Source organism: Molothrus ater, chromosome 4 (genome assembly GCF_012460135.2).
Source record: "Molothrus ater isolate BHLD 08-10-18 breed brown headed cowbird chromosome 4, BPBGC_Mater_1.1, whole genome shotgun sequence".
NCBI classification, from domain to species: domain Eukaryota; kingdom Metazoa; phylum Chordata; class Aves; order Passeriformes; family Icteridae; genus Molothrus; species Molothrus ater.
The window spans coordinates 71,307,108-71,327,767 of NC_050481.2; the positions used below are offsets into that span (position 1 = coordinate 71,307,108).

Genomic DNA, 20,660 nt, shown 5'->3' on the forward strand with positions numbered 1-20,660 from the left:
TGAGGAATGATTTAAAATGAAGCATCTGCCAGCCCCAGCACTTCTACAGGGTGAATTCATGTTAATTTTGACATGTGGCTTGATTTTGGGCTGTTTCATGCAGCTGGAGTTCAGCAAAGAACTAAAGGCCGAGGAACTGATGGTTTTTACAGCTTTTATCCTGTTCTGGTTGTCACTCTTGATGACTCACTTTCCCCTTTACTTCACATGTTGCTGACCTGCTTTTGGTCCATGAGATTTGCTGATGGACCAGCTTTTGTGACATCTCCCAGCCTACGCCCCTTCAGTGAGCTGGGTTAGTGTAAGCATGGCAAGGACAGCTCCAGCGAGCTGAGACTGGGGCTCCTGTGCAACAGGAGGATTTGGAGGGAGGCCAGGCATGAGGTGTGATGCACAAAAGCCTCATCAAGCAGAAATGACCAGGCTGTGTCAAATCATAGAATTGGTAAGGCTGGAAAAGGCCTTTAGATTACCACGTGCATTCATGGACACAGCACCACCACTGCGTTCACCATTAAACTGTCTTCAAGTACCACATCCACGAGGTTATTGAGCATTTCCTTGCATGGTGATGCCCATTTCCCTGGGCAGCCTGTGCAATGCTTCACAACTCTTTCCATGAAGAAATTTTCCCTAATGTCCAGTCTAAACCTCCTGAGGCACAACTTGAACCAGTTTCTTTTTGTCTGATCAAGATGTGTTAGAGGGGGACAGAGCAGCTTAGGGTTTTTCAAGGATGATACAAATAGGCTGAAAGTCATTCCTGTCCTCAGAAGGATAATAGTTGCAGCAAGGGCATGAAATTGAGGGATGGGGGAAATAAAGGGAATAATCCTGATCTGCTGTGGCACTTGCTGGAGATGGATCACACGCAGCCTTTGAGATCAGAAAGGCCAGTGTAGTTCTGCCTGACCTGGCTAAGGTAGGCTCTGCGTTTCTCAGCTTGCCTTTGGAAAGGATGTTTAATTGCTAAAATCTTATTTCTGGGCCTTCTGGCAGTTTCTGGTTCTAGGAGCTTTTCCATACGTTAACACAGAGGAATTCCAAGGCTGTCTATGTGTAGCTGTCTCTTTGTCTTCAGCAAAACCACTTCCACTCTTTAGGCTCCCTCCTGGAGCATCGAGGTGACAAAGGAATACACAGGGAGGACAGCCCAACTTGTACTTCCTATTTGGTGTTTATTCCTCATATGCTGGCCCACTTTCAGGGCATGGAAAAGTGTGGGATCCCCTTTGAAGGAATGCCAGGGGTAGGAAGGGAGCATTCCCTGGGCATCTGAGGTGTGTAAAGTGGGTTAGCTGCACTAGAACTCCATAGAGACTGGCTGTGATTCCTCCTACCAAAACAGCAACAAAAATACCCGATAAAACCTTCACCTAATTCATTATTTCCAGTAAACAAGTGCCCAGTATCTTGGTTTGAATTCTATTGCAAAATTAGGGAAAAAAAAATTAGGGGAAACTTTTTCTACTCCCATGATATAATATGGAATATAGATCTTTGGAAGGGAGCTGTCATGAGATCAGCAGACATATCTGTTAAGCCTGCCTTGTATTTAGGGAACATTTGGCTGATAAGTGATTTTAACTAGTTTTAGGTTTGAAGACTGTATAAACATTTCCGCAGGTTGGACCCTGATTTTAGCTGATAAGGAGGAATTTGCTGGAAGGAGAGGAAGGAGCATGAAGCTTCCCACAGGAGAAGGATTTTCTAAGTTCATTTTTTCCCTCTAACGAGCATCTCTCTGATTGAAGTACTAATAACACCAGCAGCTTCTCAACAGCATTATCAAGGACTTATTTGCATTCATTTATGCCAAGTAGTTGTTTTGCGTGTTGTGTTTGCAATCCTCATCCAGCTGTCCCATTTCGTTGGGTTTTTTTACTTTGTTTTCCTGTGCAAAAACCAGCTGAGTGCTTGAAAAGAATTGTAAAAGTCCTGCCCCTTCACCTGTACGAAATCAAAATAAATACTCACCACTGCCCATATAAATGCACATATCTCCCAGATTTGCTCGCCATGGCCTCATCCATCCCTCCCTGGGAAGTGAAGGAGAAGGATGAGTGTTGGCATCCGTGAGTGGCCAGGCTCAAACTGTGACACGAGATTTGGTCATTTCAGGGGAGCTGCCTTGGAGATCCAAATTCATTCACCTCACCAATCCCTTCACCCCGAGGTGGTGGCCTTGGGGATCCAAACTCACCTCACCAATCCCTTCAACCCGAGCTGGTGGCCATGGAGATCCAAACTCACCTCACCAATCCCTTCAACCCGAGCTGGTGGCCATGGAGATCCAAACTCACCTCACCAATCCCTTCACCCCAAGCTGGTGGCCATGGAGATCCAAACTCACCTCACCAATCCCTTCACCCCGAGCTGGTGGCTGGCTGTTGCTGGACTCGCAGGAGCCCGGGGCAGCACAGAGCAGTTGTTAAATAAGGGGGAGTAGACCGGGGGCCCCGTGGGGCTGGTGGCATGTGGGCTGTAGATCCGGGCTGCTCAGATCTGTGTTCCCCATTTCAGGCTGCTAACATCCAGCTGAGGCTTTGAATGTGATCTTTGTTAGTTTCTCTCATGCACCAACCCAGTTCTGGGACCGAGTCAGTTCATTCCTCAGCCCCTCTAAAATTCCAAGGTAGCTATCAGGGACTAGGTAAATGTAAATTTTTAATCTAAACTCATTTACTCTGAATTATTGCTAGAAGTTCATTCATCTCTATCTTGCAGGACACACATACTACCCTGAGAATATAATTTTTAAAGCTTAATAATCTATTTTAATAGGAAATTGCTTGTAACTTGTTTTGCAGAGGTTCACTCAGATTTTAATGGCACAATTTAAAACTTGCAAATGGAATTTGACCCTTTTTCTACAGAGTGAAGAGTGAAATCACCTGAACAAGTGGAATCAGTAATAAAACTGAACTGTTTGGGTAATGTTCCTTTTCTCATCCACCACCATAAGATTTTTCCTTTATTTTAATTTCCTTCCTGGAAATTGAAAACCATGTAAGACTTATTTGATCAAACCACAGAAACATGTTTTCTTGTTAAGGAAAAAAAATTCTCCATGGTATTTTTTTAATATATCTTGAAATGCAATATGCTGGCAGTGTATCACAGAACCTAAATAAAACTGATGCTGGGTTTGTGAAATTATACAGAATATTTATTGTTCTGGCCATTAGTTTTATGTGACACATTATTAACTTTTTGAATTTGTCAAGTACAAGCAGCATAAATAGAAATAATGAGATGAAATAAAAGTGTTTAGGTTGAGCATCACACAATTCAACCTACTTGGGGAAAGTATTTGGCTGTGAAATTGACTCCCAAGGGAACTGGTGGTGTATTCCACATCTGGGTCCCCTGGAAATAGCCCAGAGAAATTCCTGGGAAAGGCCCTGTCCATGTGGAGAATGCTGCTGGAGAAGCTGGACTAGTGAAATCACCTAATCTGTCTCTTATTGCTTTTGATGTCTATAATGGTTTACACTTTATGTATGCTAAATACACATCAAAACTCAGAAACAACTGGAATTACTTGGCTTTTAGTGCTGGTTTGGGCCAGTAAAATCATCTGTGGAAAGCAGCTGAGGGCAGCTATTGCTGCCTCTGGGAACACGGGGCTGTGTCACCACCCTTAAGACACCATGAGCTGCCTGTTCCCCCAGACAGGGCTGCCCACGGCTTCCAGGCCAGCAGGGCTTCACTGGCTTTCTGCTGTTCCTTTGACATTTGTACCATTCTGATTCTTGCAGTTCTTGGGGCTTTTCCCATCGTGTCCATTGATTGTTGCTTTGCTGTGCAGGAGCATGGAAAGCCCCTTGCAGGGAAGGGTTCAGGGTGATTCAGTGCAGGGGAGGGGGGACTCTGTCCCTGTGCCCCTCCCTGAGGTGAGAGCCCACCTGCAGAGCTGCCCCAGCCCTGGGGCCAACAGCAGGAGGACGTGGAGCTGCTGGAGAGAGCCCAGAGGAGGCCCCGGAGCTGCTGCAGGGCTGGAGCCCCTCTGCTCTGGAGCCAGGCTGGCAGAGCTGGGAATGCTCCCCTGGAGAAGGGAAGGCTCCAGGCAGAGCTCAGAGCCCCTGGCAGGGCCTGCAGGGGCTCCAGGAGAGCTGCAGAGGGGCTGGGGACAAGGCCTGCAGGGACAGGAGCCAGGGAATGGCTCCCACTGGGAAAGGGGAGATTGGGCTGGGATCTTGGCAAGGAATTCCTGCCTGGGCTGGAATTCCCAGATTTGCTGGGGCTGCCCCTGGATCCCTGGCAGTGCCCAAGGCCAGGATGGACACTGGGGCTTGGATGCAGCCTGGGACAGTGGGAGGTGTCTCTGCCGTGGCTTTAAGATGAGTTTTAAGGTCCCTTCCAACTCAAAGCATTCCATGGTTCTGTGATCAGCTCCATGAATTTGTCTCTCCAGAGTGCTAGAGGCACAGCTCTCCATATTTCTTTGAGGACAAGAGGTGCCTCAGGGCAGGGCCTGCTGGCTCAGCCAGCTCAGCTCTGTCCATGGCCATTGACTGTGGGCTTTGCCCACCCACTCGAGCTCCAGGGCTTTGTTCTCCCCTCTGTATCTGCTCCCATGATGGGACTCTGCTGTTCAGGCACCTCTCAAAGCAGTCCTCTGGTGCTGAGTGTCTGAGAGATGCACCTTATTTGAATAGATTTGAATAATGTCTACTTTATTGTGCCATTAAGCCTTCAGTAAAAAAGAATCACTTCTTTAATTCAACAATGAGTTTATCAAAACCTCTGAATGGAAGTTGCTGGCAGAGGCAGGTTTTAAGCATCTGATAGAGGCTGTTACAAAATTTGGAAATACACCTATTTTATGTATCTTTTAAAAGTTTACCCTTAAGAGCCATCTCTCACATCTGATCTCTGCTTTCCATGTTCACTCAAAATCTTCTTGCAGGAGAATGGCTTGGATCTGCAACAAAAGAGGATATGGAACTGTGTCAGGAGATGTGTAGGTGGAGGTCAGGAAAGGTTCATCCCCAGAGGGTGCTGGCACTGCCCAGGCTGCCCAGGGAATGGGCACAGCCCCGGGGCTGCCAGAGCTCCAGGAGCGTTGGGACAGAGCTCCAGGGATGCCCAGGTGGGATTTGGGGGGTCTGGGCAGGGACAGGGGCTGGGCTGGCTGATCCCTGTGGGTCCCATTCAACTCAGAGGATTCCATAATCTGTGATAAGAGCACTCAGAAACCACTTGAGTGGGCAAAGAAAGGAGACCTGAGCTCTTGAGACCTCCTCACCAAAACTGCACTTGACGAAGCCAGCCAGCTGCTCCTTAGACCCTTGGTGTCCTGGTGACACCTGCCTAGGTCACATCAGGTGACAGGCAGGGCAGGGCTGGCGCAGGGTGAGGTCTCCAGTCCAGTCACAGTGAAACTGCTGGTTGAACTGTCACATTTTCCTCCCTGAGTGCTGAACCTGGTCCCTGGCTCCAGCGCTGGTTCTGCCTTGCAGAGGGTGCAGTGTGTCCTTCACTCCTGACCTCCCTGCTCAAATTCCACATTCCTCATCCCTCACTGCTCTGAGTCATTCCCTCCCTGCTCTGTCTCCCGGCCGGCCGTGAGCAGCACTCAGAGATGCACAATGAGTCACAGTTCAGAAAACAGGTGCCTGAACCGGGGCTGTCAAAAATAAATGTGCAGTACTTGATTCTTTAGGCGAGGTTTTGTTGTTATTAACTGCAGCTTGTCTCAGGAAAAGCTGGATTGATGGACAATAGGCCATTTTTCCCCTTTTAGTTTTAAAATGGAGCTTAGCTGCAGCAAAGTGATGTCGTGCTTAATTCCTTCCAAATTAGTTTGCAACAGCCTGACAGATTTTGGGTGCATCGTTGTCCTTGCTGTGCATGGTTGAGAGAAATAAGGATCCCCACGCAGGGAACTATTAACAACATTTTACCAACCCTCATCGTTTTTGGGATTGTTCAGCCTGGAAAATAAAAGGGTTTGAGTTGACCTAATTGTAGCCTTTCAGTACCTGAAGGGCCCACCAGGAAAGATGGAGAGAGATTTTACAGGGGCCTGAAGGGACAGGAGCCAGGGAATGGCTCCCACTGCCAGAGGGCAGGGATGGATGGGATATTGGGAATTAGGAATTGTTCCCTGGCAGGGTGGGCAGGCCCTGGCAGAGCAGCTGTGGCTGCCTGTGGATCCCTGGCAGTGCCCAAGGCCAGGCTGGACACTGGGGCTGGAGCACCTGGGACAGTGGAATGTGTCCTTGCTCCCTGCAGGGTATCAGATGAACTTTAAGGTCCCTTCCAACCCAAAATATTCTATGATTCTGACTGTTTTCTGGGCAGGTTGACAATGGAAGGAAGGAGGCCCAGGGCTACATCCTATCCCAGCTGTCTGTGCTGTGGAACCAGGAGAGCAGAGAGGAGCAAGATGGGTGACCTTGAGGACCAAAATAAAAATTCCATGGAAAGGGAAGATTGTGCCCACAGGGACTCATAATGAGAGTTTCTGCTGCACACTCAGGGTTCATTAGTTGGAAAGGGCAGAGGAGGAGAGAGGGTCTTGCCTGGGGCTGAGAGATGAGCTAAATTTCTCTCCAAGTCCCTTCAGCTCTGCGACTGAGAGCTATATAATGAACAGCTACTGTTTCTTTCTATTTTATGGCGTGCAGGAGACTCAGGGTGATTTGGGTACCACAACAGAGGCACTGTCAGAGCCTGAAATGCCTCTCAGGTGGTCGAGAACAAGGAGCAGAGAGGGGCACTTGGAGAACTGGAGGAGGCAGTGCTTGTGTTCAGGGAAGGAATTCAGAGTGTTGCTCTTCCAGTTGATCCAAAAGAAGACTGAGATCCAAAAGAGGGCTGAACTGTACAGCAGAGTAAAGCCCAGGGAGAGGGTTAAGGCACAGAAGAACGTGAGGCAGATGAATAAATTGAAGTGTGAACGATTTGAGGTTAAAAGAAAGTTTCTGGTGGCAGAGTGGTGAGATCCAGACCAGGGGATCTGGAAAGGTCTCCCAGAGGTGATGGCACAGGCTGAAAGTGTAACTACTCTTAAAGCAGAGAACTCTGCTTTTATGTGCCATTGCCTGTGTTAGTGGAGGGCTGGATTTGGTGACCCCTGAGATGGATTTTCCTGCCTCCTGTTTCTGCAGGTTGGCTGGAGGATGGTGAATGTGCTGCTGAGCATCCTCATGGGTTGGGAGGGACTCTAAAGGTCATCTTTCCATGGTCTGCCATGGCAGGGACACCTCCCACTGTCCCAGGGGGCTCCAACCCCAGTGTCCATCCTGGCCTTGGGCACTGCCAGGGATCCAGGGGCAGCCCCAGCAAATCTGGGAATTCCAGCCCAGCCAGGAATTCCTTGCCAGGATCCCAGCCCAATCTCCCCTTTCCCAGTGGGAGCCATTCCCTGGCTCCTGTCCCTGCAGGCCTTGTCCCCAGCCCCTCTGCAGCTCTCCTGGAGCCCCTGCAGGCCCTGCCAGGGGCTCTGAGCTCTGCCTGGAGCCTTCCCTTCTCCAGGGGAGCATTCCCAGCTCTGCCAGCCTGGCTCCAGAGCAGAGGGGCTCCAGCCCTGCAGCAGCTCCGGGGCCATTAATCCATTGAAAACAAATACATTAAAAAGTATTAAAAAATACAGTCTATTATTCAGTTGCTCCTTCAGTCCCTCCATCGCTTCTCTGCGTGGTCCTTGCTGCCCGTTCTGCTCAGTGCTGAGGGTGAGCGCAAGAGCTCTCTGTAACCCAAGTGCCATCCTCCAAGCTCTAGAATTCAGCAGAAGTGTTTCATTAGCAGTGGAATAAGTAATATACTTGAGTCTCTCCAGAAGAAAATCAGCTTTGTGCTGTGTTCTTGCTCCCCCCATAAGGCAGAAATCCATGGGCTCTATTCCTGCAGCTCCTTCTCCGAGCTCCCTCCATTGCCTCTGGGATCCAGCATCAGGGTGTGCTTGTTTCGTTCTAGGAAAAGCTTTACTCTGAGTTGGGTCCCTTCGTTGGGGGTAGGGAGATGAAGAAACCTGCTGTCATAAACCAGGCAGGCAGCAGCTTCCATCATCCAGCCCGTGTAGCATGTATTTATCTGCCTGGCACAGACCAACAAACACTGCTGCAATCATTGCAGTAAATGAGAGATTTGGAAAGTTTTAAGTTTCATTTTGCTTGCTGTTGTCTCCTTTTGTCTTCTTTATTGAGCAGCAGTAATTTAACAGCATGTTTGACTCCTGTTCAGGCTTTTTCATGGCTTGCATTGCATTGAGTTTCTGTTGAATATTTGAGTACTATGATGTAGTTTGATGCCTGATGGAAAAAGAACTAATTATTTCATTAACAGCAGAGTGGAATTTGTCCATACTAAAGAAGAAAACAGAAAGCACCCAGTGTATTGGGTAAAATTGTGTTTCTCAGCTTTTTTAGCTGGTGTGGAACAAAAGAAGAAACTCTCCTGAACCTGTAATCATTGGTGAACACTTGCATCCCAATCTGACTGTTATTGCAGCCCACAGTAGCACTGATCCTGTGTACCTGTGTGTGGGGTTGGGGCCCAGCTGAGAACACACTTTAGTTTCTGGGCTGGGCTGTTGCATTTTGGCTTTCTGATGGCATTCTGAAGCTGGCTGTTGATCATTCAGGTAAAATCTTCACAAGAGTGCAGTGGGAGATGGTCACAGACACTGAGGGTCAGCAACGGCTCCAGTCCTCTGCTCCTCCAGGGAGAAAGCTGACCACCTATTATACATCAGAATCACAGATTGAAAGGGCCCTTAAAGCCCGTCTAATTCCCCCTGCCATGGACAAGGACACCTTCCACTAGACCAGGTTGCTTCAAGCTCCATCCAGCCTGGCCTTGAACACTTATTTCTGTTCTTGGGAAAATGTTCTTTACTCTGTTAATGCACAGAGGGCTGTTAAGGTGGTACATGGACTTAAATTGTGGAAATAGAATTTGGAGTGTCGAATGGCCGTGGTGGTGCGTGCTGATATCAGTGACAGGCTGCTGATGGGGTCGATGGAACAAACCCTCAGTCCTGTTGATTACATAAGCTGCTCCTTGGTTATTGAATTTAGGGAGAAATACAAGCCTTGTGTAGTGCTTGACTTTTTAATAGCCTGATTTTTATTAAGTGAATGTGTTTTCTGGTGATGACTTGTGTTTTGATTGTTGCTGACAGTGGTTTTAGCTTTGCTGGCTGTGTGCTGGAAATCTGCCCAGCACAGCAGTGTGGTTCATGGTGGTTCATGCCCTGGGGCTTGTAGGAGCTGGAGGAGTGATGCTGGGGGAGGAGGGAGGGTGTAACACGCTGTTTAACATTTGTTTTCTCCCTGCTTCCCCTGCTGCAGACTGTACCAAAGCCCATCGCGCTGGAGCCCTGCTTTGGGAACAAAGCAGCCGTTCTCTCCGTCTTCGTGAGGCTGCCTCGAGGGCTTGGGGGTATTCCACCACCAGGACAGTCAGGTGAGCATTGCTGTTGTCTCTGGTGGCTTGGAATTAACTCTGGACTCCTTCCTCAGCCTTACAGGTTCACCTTTCCTGATCCCACAGCAGCTGCTGTAGCCACAGTTCAGCTTGGGATGTGCTCGAGGTATTTTAGGCTCCCTGGTCTGGGCCCTGCTGGCTTCCAACATGAGTTTTGGGTTAATTACTAAGGTCAATTGGTGGATGAACATTTGATACTGGACTATGCTTTAATTAACAGCTGGGTGGGGGACAGAGTGATGTGGTAGGGCCATGTTTGCAGTAGGTACCTGTGAAGGTAACTTGTCACTTGGCCTATCCAACTTAGTTCCCAGCTCCATTTGCAGGGGAACATCAAGTCACAGAAGCATGGAAAGATTGGAGTTTGAAGGGACCTTAAAGATCATCCAGTTCCACCCCCTGCCATGGGCAGGGACACATTCCACTGTCCCAGGTTGCTGCAAACCACAGAGCAGCCACAGAGCAACTTGTGCCAGGGCCTCCCCCACGTCACAGGGAAGACTATCCCATCTAACCCTGTCCGCTGTCAGTCCGAAACCATTCCCCTTGTCCTGTCACTACAAGTCCTTTCAGAGCATCTCTGCCCTCCTCTCAGGAGCTCTGGACAAAGAGCTTTTCCCCATCCAGCCTTGTTCTCAACCCCTTCAGACCCAAACCTGGTGTCAGGGCACTGGGACATCATCTCCTGGGCAGTGTGGGATTTAACTGGGGTTCCCCAGTGGGCTTGGTGAAGCAAAGGCTTTGGAAAAAGAGTTAGCAGGGTTTGAATTGGATGGTTTGATGTTGAGGTGTTGAGCTGGATTGAGCTAAGTCCCAGATGTGGTTTGTCTGTGAATAGAGCAGGGAGGCCCTGGCACGGGGTGCCCAGAGCAGCTGTGGCTGCCCCATCTCTAGAATTTTCCAGGCCAGGTTGGACAGGGCTTGGAGCACCCTGGGCTAGTGGAAGGTGTCCCTGCCCATGGCAGGGGGTGGAACTGGATGGGCTTTAGGGTGCCTTTGAAGCCAAACCATTCCATGACTCCCTGATCTGCCATGAGGAGTTTGCAGAGGTGATGTATCCCCGGGAAGGGCAGTGAAGCCTCCGTGCACATTTGCTTTCAGGTTTATTGTAGTCCATATACTGATGCAGAGAAAGACACCTTCAATATTAAAGGTTGAGGCTTCCACATTCAGAGTTTTATATCCACTAATACCCACCCTTATTGTGTCTTTTTCTCCTGCTGTTGCTTCTAATTAAACATGCAGTATTTCAGCTCCTTTCAGAATATTGGCTGGAGCTTAATTCTTGGGCCACAACACTTTTCTAGTTTATTAAAAAAATTCTACACCCTTTGTGGCCTGGAGGGGTTTTCTGAGTTCTTTGTGCAGGTTTGTTGCTGTGGCTGTTGTGGTGATGTTTGTTCTGTGCCAGGTCTTGCCGTGGCCAGTGCTCTGGTGGACATTTCACAACAGATGCCAATTGCCTACAAAGAGAAGTCGGGCGCCGTCCGAAATCGGAAGCAGCAGCCCCCTGCACAGCCAGGAACCTGTATTTGATGCATGGACATCAGAAACTGTCTAGGGTTTTAAACACAATGGAAAAGTAATACCAAGGAGGAGGAAGATTTCCAAGTCGTGTCCCAAGAGACTAGAAGCACCCGGAAAAAAACACAACTTCCTTGAACCCGTTTTTTTCTCTCATCTACGTGCTAGTTGGCTTTATTTGACAACTGCTCCACTTAAGTTTTACTGACACATGGCTTCAGATTGCTCCTTTGTTTTCTTCAAGTTTAAAGCAGAATGATTTCGTTGCAGGTGCGGTGAGGTCCAACGCCGCCACTCCTGGTCAGTGTAAATACAACAGTAGTCCAATGAATGACACTCAGGTTTCTACATGGAAAGTGCTTTGTAGTTCTGTATTTATCAAACTGTACAAAAAGAAAAAGATCCAGTGTTTACAGGTGTCAGCTCTCAACACATAAACACTACTATTAATCTTCAAAGCATCTTCATTCTTTGTTTTCATTTAATATTTAACTGTTCCCTCATTATTTCAGTGGAACTCTCTTCCAGGCACAGCCTTTTTGTAGTCATCATGGTCCAGGAATGCAAAAGCTGGGATGGTTTAAAGGTTGATGTTGCTCAGGCCACATGAAATAACTGGAAAGTTGGATGTTGCTTTGGAAAGACTCAGTGTTTACATAGTCTTAACCTGCTTGGAGTACACCACACACAAGTGCCTAGGCGTGAACAGATCTAGGGAGTGAGGAGACTGCTACACACGCTGCTTTTTAACATAATTTAATTCCTTTAAAGGTATGTATACTCACATCTAGAGTCACCCAAGGCACTCTGTGTCCTCTGTCCCATGCAGTCGGAGGAAAATCGCATTTTCCTGACCAACCAAATACTCACCCAGGTGCAAATACCTGGAAGGCACGTAGAGTTTCAGTATCCCATAAGAAAACTCCCGGTTTCACCAGCATTTTCATAGAAGCAGTCTGTGTTCCAGGTCAGACACATCACATGTTTCTGATTTTGGCCTCTTTCCTCCCCCTTCCCTCCTGCCATCCTCTGGATGAGAGCTGAGCTTGGAGGCATTGCTCCCCAGTGGTTATGGTTTGCTCCATCTTCTTACAGGGTGTAAAAAGCAACGCTCCGGGTGCCAGGGCACTTGAGGATGAAGTAAAAAAAGAACTTTAAGTAAAAATCAAGCAGAGCAGCTTTGTTTTGCCACAGGTTTGAGTTCTACACGATCAGATCCTGGTACTTCTTGTGTGGCTTGAGCTCTGTTAGAGGTTGAAGAAGTGGCTGGTTGGTGAAAGGATGAGACTTGCACACAGCAAAGAGAAGGTTTGGTGTTTGGGGGTGCATCAAACCATCTGAACTGCTCTGCCAAGCTGGGATTGGGGTTTGAGGCTCAAGGTTGGACTGAGCCCACCCATCTGTGTGTGGTGGTGTCCATGTGTCCCTGGAATGTGGCACAGACCCACACGGCCGGGGGGGCTGCAGTGGTGGAAGGTGTCAGTGAAGGTGCCACATGAGGTGTGTGATTATGGCTCCATCCGTCATCGTGGGTTCCCCAGGTCACTGAGCTGCTGTGGAGGACATCTGATATTTAATAATGACGAAGTAACGCGTGGAAGGGAAGTGCTCTTGGGTCTGGCCAGGCAGCACCTTTCCAAACTGAAACCCAAAAACTGCTCCTATTTTGTGCGTGTTCTGGTGATCAGTCACGTGCCAGCCATTCATTTGTGGGGTGGTTTTTTTCCTAACCATGTATTTTGAAGAAGCTCTTTGGAGCCTGGCAGCACTGCAATAAAGAGGTGAATTGCTGTGTGTGTCCAGACAGTGGTGATGGGAACAGCCTGATGGCTTAAGGACTGTGGTGGATGATAATTCTGATTTAATGTGTCATTTAACAAGTGCAATGGGACTGAAGAAAAATATTGGGAAAATGCATTATATATATAAATATATATAAATGCATCTGTTTCTAAACTAGACGTTTCAGTGCTCTGTGGGAAGAAGGAATTATGATCAGAAAAGGGTTCAGATTTGTCTTAGAATGAAGGGATTTAGGCAATTTAAGTTTTACCTGATGCACAGATTACCTCAGACAGATTCATCTCCTGATAATATTTTCTAACTTGCTCAGTGATAGGGTTAATCTGAACTGGAGAAATAAGACTGACTAAAATCCCTCCCCTGTTACTGTGTATTTTCAGCCACGATGCACATCCTGATGTTTGCAGATTTCTTCTTGCTCTTTTTGGGAGGAGAGCTGCCAGCCTGGATGGTGAAAGCCCCAGTGCTTGAGTTTCCCTCTTCAGGACAGCTCTTGGGGAGGTGCTTAAAGTTGTTGGGTTTTCCTGATCACAAACAGCTTTCAGAACTGTAGGCCTGGAGGGGTGATAGATTTTTACATTAATAAAAAGACGTAAATACAGAGTTTGGGACATTTTCTCACTCCTGGAGATCTGGGCTGTCTGGTCTGCAAAGCCTACAGTGTGCCAGGAGTGTGCCCAAAATGAGGTGTCAGATACTGCAAAAATGAGCAAAAATGATCAAAGTCAAGGTGTATCAGAACAAAAAAATGTAAATAGAGCAACAAGAGTTACTTCCATAACTAAAAGGAACTGGCTCCTTTAGGATGTAGCTCTACCCTGCATCTGATCTCCATCCTGATGAGGGAGAAGAGAATTCTCATACATAGCTCTGGTGCAGTTTCATCCCAGCTTAGAGGTAAACAGGGAAGAACATGGGAAGGGCTTGGGGAAGGAGGAATTGCTGGCAGTTTGTCACCAGGCCAGTATCAAAAGAGAAGGAATTTTGGGTTTATTTCATTTGGAGGTGGGGTGGGGGAGAAAGAACAACCTTATTTCATGGGAGAATCTGTAAATAAATGACAAATGGCACACAGATTTTGCACTTGTACATAAACTCTACAGTACCGTACAGAACATGGAGAGATTTAAAGTGTATATAAACCAGAAAAAATATTGAATGTATTTTTGATGATTTTAAATTATGTATGAGTTTTGTCTTAATAACTCCTTCATCTGATCAGTAGTGATAACTTTCCAGAGCTTTAAACACCAGATTATATCGTGATATCTTGCAAAGCAGGGAGGCATAACTTGACTTTTGTGTGTTCAAATGTATTTCACTTTAATGTAGAAACCAAGTTAAATAATGGTTTTTCCATTTGAAAGGGGGAAAAGCAACATTTGAATACAAGTAATAAAGGTCCTTAAAGTGGTCACCACGTGGAAGATTAAATCAGTAGTTTAAGGCCTTTGTTACTGAAATTGTGGCAGTGTTTCCATTCAAAATCACTATTTCAGGTGTTTATGACTGGCTGAAATTCAGCATTTGACATCTCAACCCTCAGAAGATTTTCATTCTCTGAGAGGAGCCTTTAAAAAAATTAGTAATGAAATTTCAGAACTGTTGGGGCTCTTTTCTTTGAGAAAACAATGGTGCCAGTGGATCTCCAAATAACACCTTTTTTTTTAAATTCACCATTTTCCATGGATTTTAGCCCAGATTTTTTTCTGGGCAGGTGTAGCATGACCTTGCCACTCTCTGGCTCAATATTTTGGATACAAGGATATTTATGAGACACAACTTTTCAGTTGTTACTATCACTTTCCCTGGGCTTAAACGCGTTGTAGTGAAATTACCAGAATAAAGCTATTTATGATGGGAAATGCCTGTGATGAACATCAAGCCATGGCACGTAATGTCCCAAATTCAGTGGTGTGGAGCCATGGGCAGCCTCTGCTGGCAGATCCGCCCTCCTGAGGGTGCTTTGTGTCCTGGAGGTGCCCGGGAGCTCCAGCTCTGTGCAGGAACGTGCCCAGGGTGCCCGGGCCCTGCTGGGCTTTGTGGGGTGCTGTAAATGGCACAGCCTGCTCAGCCCTGCGTGAGCTCAGAGGAGGAACTGGGGCTGGAACCAAACCTGGGGCCTTCTCCATACCCTGGGCTCCAGTGCCATGGGCTGGGCTGCCCCCTCCTGTGCTGCTCCAGCTGTTCCAGCTGCTTTTCCTTCTCCAGGAGACCCTGAGCTGGGGACAGGCACCAGCTGCATCCAGAGCCCTCGGCCCCTTCCCACGGGAAGCTGGGATTTATTGACAATTACTGGGATTTACTGATATTAACTGGGATTTACTGATATTGAACTGTGTGTGAGGCAGCAGCCAGCAGACTCTGCGTGCCCAGGGCAGCCCCTGCGCCCCTCCCGGCTTTCTCCATCTGGGAACACCCAGGGGAGGGAGGAGGGGCTGCCCTGGCAGAGCCCCCTGGAGCTGCGGGACAGGGGGACAGGGCTGGGCTGGGCTGGGCTGGGAAGGGAGGGAAGGGATGGCTCGGGGTGTGCTCCTCATTTTTGGGTGTGTTCTTTGCAATTTTAGACAAATTCCTGCTTTTTCTGTTGGTAGCTGCTGAAACAAGCTGAGTTTCCATGCCAGGACTACTACAGTATGTGTATCTGCTGATTTTTTCTGCATCAGGGCAGGTTTTGTTCAGTCTGTTTCTTTGTTCACACAGACTATTTGTGTGCGTCTTCCAGGTACTAGAATTCTTTAGACATTTCCTCTCCATTCAGTATTGATTCCACAAACCTCACCAGTAGAAAAAAAAGAGAAAAATAACAATTGTCGCAGAGTGTATCACATGTCAGTCCATTACAAAAAAAAAAAGAAAAAAAAGAAAAGAAAAAAAAGAGTTTTATATTACTCTGAAATTTGTGCACAATAAATGTTCTTTAAACTAAGATCCTTGAATTAATTGTATTCTGGATTTTTTTTCCCTCTTTGTTCTGTAATTATTTATGATTCTTATCTGTGTTCAGACTTGAGCTTAGTTTGTTAATATGTATAATTTAGCATTTATTGCATTCATATGTAAATAGGAGCAAGTATTGTAAACTATTTCATTGCTGGGGTTGTGGGTGTTATACATACACACATTTAGGATTGCAGTTTTTTGGTATAATTTTTTGTATTGTAAAATAACAGCTAATTTAAAGCCGGAACGAGAAAATTCTTGGGAGGTCTGTGCATTTTAAATACAAATGTGAAGTACATGTATATAAATAAAAGTAAATAATGCAAATCTTTCCTCTGAAATAAAAAGTAGATGATCTGGTTAAAACTTCCCTCTTATTTATATTCTTGAGGGGGGGAAAATAATTTAAAGTGTTTTGAAGGCTTCTGGCTGAGGTGAAGGTGAGTTTCTGTTCTGCTGGGGGGGTATCAGTGGACTCCTGGCAGGTGCTGGATTTGGGAGAAGAAAGGAGGGACATGTCCTCTGGATGGGGGATGGATGGATGTAATTCACAGAGTTAAATCTGTAGATTTTTAAGACAGAGACAGTCATTAAATAGGTTCCATTTCTGCCCTCAGGTTCACTTTCCCCCAGGTGCCCCTCGGGGGGAAGAACCTTTCCTGACCTCCAGCCTGTCCCTCCCTTGCCCTGCTCCAGGCGTTCCCTGTCCCTGTCACAGAGAGCAGAAATCAGAGCTGCTCCTCCACTGCCCCTCCTGACATAACCCCAACAGAGCTATAAAATCTCAGCCCCTTCCCATTTTACTCTCACTAATCATAATTTTTTCCAGTAAATTTCTTGTTTACATCCAAAGAGAAAAAGCTCTCCCCCATGGAAGCTGTATCCCAAATTTTGCTGATGATTTATCAAGTGTTGGCACCAGCTGCTGTTCCAGACACACACAGCAGCTGGAGAGGGAGGCAGAGGTGGCTGCTCCTCTCCCAGCCCTGTGCATCAGGACATCTTCCAGCACAGGGACCCACCCGTGCTTTGTTAGCTGCTGCAAGGCTCCTGCCCTTCACAAACGCTTGCAGCTTGGTGAAATAACTCACTAAAGACTGCCTGTCTCATGGTTATTCGGGCACTGGGGAAGTGACACTCCTAGTGACAATAAACATCTTGCTGTGGAAAGATCAGCTGGAATTTTTGACTGACAGACACTCCACTTTACAAACTACAAAAGCCACACCAAACTTTCACAAAGCAAAAAGTCTTCTGCACATTCCCTAGAAATCTGTGGGGCTTTTCCCCAAAGCTGGGACATCAATTTTGTGGTTACTCTCTCGAGGGCTGAGTGGAAGGACTCTGTGCACTCTATGGGTGGTAAGTTCCACTGACTCCTGTTCTCTACTGTGCCTTTGCTAGCTTTAATGTATATAACTATAATATACAACAATATATATTTAATATATAACAATAAGCTCAATGTTGTGCACTGTTTTATGTAATCTCTCAGCAGCTCTCTTATTTTGTACTGTGCAGGAACTGTTCAAGGCCTTTTGTCTGTTACCTCCTGTCTGCTCAATAAATAACACATTTTATAATAGCCCTAATCAGCAGCCTTAGGATCTCTCGAGCCAGAGGGATTGAGGTGCAGGTCACCTAAGCAGAGCTGCTGCCAAAAGCCTGTGCCTGAGGCAGGGCTTGTCTCAAGCTGTCACTTGATCTGTGACACCCTGGCAGCCGCGCTCGAGCCCTGCCGGGACGCAATCCGCTGCTCCCCATTTATTTTTATGTCACTCTCCAACTTTGGAATTAAGCACTGCTGGGATGAAGCAGAGTTGAACCTGACATTTATGAGCCATGAGGGTTTCAGCCACAGTCGCCTCCGAAGGCTGTTGTGCTGCTTCATTCCATGGCATTAAACTGGGATGCAGGAGCCCAATTCCAGCAATTGCTGCAGAGCTGAGCAGGGGATGCCAGGCTGACAGCACAGCGTGGGGTGTCCAGACTTGAAATGAAATGGGCAGGGGGTAGTGGTTTTAGAGCTGCTTTAAATTTATTTTGGACAGCAGGAAAAACCACAGAGGGCTGGAGCCATTTTTCATCCCTGCTCTGATTTTTCTTGTGTTGTAGCAAAGAAAAGAGGCTGGGAGAGAAGAGAACATGGAGGTTTTCCAAGGCTTTTGTCCATCCAGGATGATGGTCTTTGTCTTCAGCTGTCATTAATGAATGCTTTTGGGTAAGGAGCCAGAGAGGAATTTGAGATCCAGTTTTCTTTCCACAAACCTTAAATATCAACCATTCACAGCAAGAAGGGACTTTAAGTCTTTTTGAAACCCAATTTAACTCCCCAGAAATCCTGGAGTGGAGGCTGGGTGGAAGAAACCCCCAGGAAAAGGTGGGGCTTGGGGCAGCTCTTGGGTAGTTCCACATGGCTGGTTGGTGGTAAATCATCTACAGCATGGCAGAAACACCAACATTTCCTTTTCCCCATTGATGGGAAGAGAGGAGGAAGAGAGTTGTACAAAAGAGCCAGAGTTCCATAGCCAATTGCCATTTGGAATAAAGAGTTAGCAGATTCTTGAATTTCTCCCTGGGGTTTTTGGTTTCTGAACTAATCAAGCAGCAAAGCAGGGATTGCAGGGACAGAGTGGTACCACTGAGATCTTGCCAAAGGCATGAGGTGGGGGCAGATTTTCTAATGAGGTGAGAGCACCTGCTGGGGATTTTTCTGGCTGGTAATGAGGCAGCTGGACCCAGGTGTCAGCATCACTGGAGGTGGGCTGAGCTCCTCATGTTCCCCATTGCAGGGTGGCTGGGAACAGCAACACATCCCCAGACTGTGTCAGAGTCCCAACACCCTTGGCCACAGGATTTTGGGACACCATTGTCACCCTATGGAAGCTCTGAGGTAAGGTACATGATGTCCTACAGGCACCTCTTCTCCTTGGTGACTCCTGAGACTCATTGACAAGCTTGGGATTTGGGATCTGCACTAGAGATGTCTCAGAAGAGAGAAATCTTCCCCATAAACAAAGAACAAGATCTCAGGGCACAAACTGCATTGGAATTGATGTTTCTCATTGGCATATAGGGCTGGGACAAGGGAGAATGGCTTCCAACTGCCACAGGGCAGGGATGGATGGGATACTGGGAATAAATTCTCCCCTGTGACGGTGTAAGGCCCTGGCACAGGTGCCCAGAGCAGCTGGGGCTGCCCCTGCATCCCTGGCAGTGCCCAAGGCCGGGTTGGACACTGGGGCTGGAGCACCTGGGACAGTGGGAGGTGTCCCTGCCATGGCAGGGGTGGGATTAAATGGTCTTTACAGCCCCTTCCAACTCAAACTATTCCATGAGTCTATGATCAGCTGCAGGATCAGGCCCTTCCTTCCCCCTCCTCTCTGTGTTCCTGGGCCACATGAATAATTCAGAAACCACATCTGCAGGGAATTTAGCCAAAAAACCACTGACTGGGCCACTCTGGCTCTAGCAAGAAGGACAGCACCTTTCCCCTCTTTATTTCCCTGCTGCTGACAAGAAGCCCAGGTACAGCTCCACAAATCTGTGAGGGCAGGGGCTGTTTCTGATCTCCCCCCAGCCATGATGACCAGCAATGCCATGGGAGGATGGGATTTAATCTCTCCTGGTCCTCATGCTGATCCCTGAATTCAGTTTGGAAGCAGAATTTCACTGGGTAGGTCTGGATTGTGGTGGCTGACCATGAAGTACTGTCTGGATGGGGAATTGGAGCAGAGCATGGAAATGCCTGGGGTATCCATCCATCCATCCATGCATCCATGCATCCATCATCCATCCATCCCACCTGCAGCTGGCTGTTTATCAGCTCTGCCTTCCAGGCTGCAGCCACCAACAGAGCGTGCCTGTGCCTCCAACAGAGTGACTGGCAGGATTTCCATTGACACATTCCCTGGGATCCTTGCTCCCACCAGAAATCATTTCCACTTCCCCTTAGAAAAAAGTCCACGAAATGACTTGAACATTTTTCATGTCAGAGCTAATTCTGCAGCTTTTCCCTCTGGCAAACATCCACTATTTTTGCAGAATTTCAGTGTTTTAATAACCGAAGCAAGATGTCTCCATCCCTATCAGCATTTTAGCACTGCTTGCTTGGAGATAATGTGTGGTAAATTGCTGTTTCTGATTTCTACATCCCCTTGCAGCAGTTGAACCTCAGCTGCAGGATTTTACTCGTGCTGTGTCTGCAGCCACAGTGTGATGGGGACTGTGGGTCCTGTCTGCAGGTCTCTCCTCCAAACCTGCCGTGCTGCCCCAGGTTTGTCGTGGACACATGGAATGCTTTGGGCTGGAAGGGACTTTAAACACCATCTGGACTTTAAACACTCTCTTGCCATGGGCAGGGACACCTTCCACTAGAGCAGGCTGCTCCAAGCTCTGTCCTGTCCTGGAGGCCACACAGGTGAGGTAAGAAAAGGTGAGATCTTTTCTCTGGGAATGTGGAAAAAATCAGTTCGTGTGCTCCTTCCCCAGTGTTTGATGTCTGGAGCTGTGGGAGGGAGAGGTGCTCAGCTTTGTTGTGGGCACAGCCAGCAACCCCAAAACCACACCCAGACCCAGAGACAGGGAAGAACTGAGGGTCAGCCAGAGCTTCTTCCAGCTAATAGTGCTTCTCCTGCTCCAGAATCTCCTCACCCTAACTTTAGGGTGATTTCCAGGCTTTCTTGGAGCCAGTTGCTCCATCCCAGAGCCCCACGTGCTGCCCCTGTGCAGAGCCTGGGGTGTCTCACTGGGGACTCCTGAGAGCTCCTTGAATCCAGGTCCCCCTGCAGCTCCTCCAGCCCAGCTCTGGCTGCTGACCTTGCTCGAGCAGCTGCTTGCCAAGGGCCAGGGAAAGCCCCTCAGCCCTGCAGGGCTTCCAGGGCACGTTCCAGGTTCAGCTGGCTGGAACCTCCACAGGAATTGTCCTTTGAGTCAGCAAAGCCCAGCCTGGG

General features: G+C 47.7%; 1 protein-coding gene across 1 annotated transcript in view; it reads left to right on the forward strand.

Annotated features, from left to right (window-relative positions):
- The window catches only part of ATRN (attractin), a 157,896-nt gene extending 141,822 nt beyond the window's left edge, over nt 1-16,074 (forward strand). The window contains exons 28-29 of the mRNA XM_054514571.1: nt 9,303-9,417; nt 10,850-16,074. Coding sequence (XP_054370546.1) covers nt 9,303-9,417; nt 10,850-10,974 — 240 coding nt within the window. The 3' untranslated portion in view covers nt 10,975-16,074. The remainder of the gene's footprint in view (nt 1-9,302; nt 9,418-10,849) is intronic.
- Nucleotides 16,075-20,660: the final 4,586 nt, after the last annotated feature.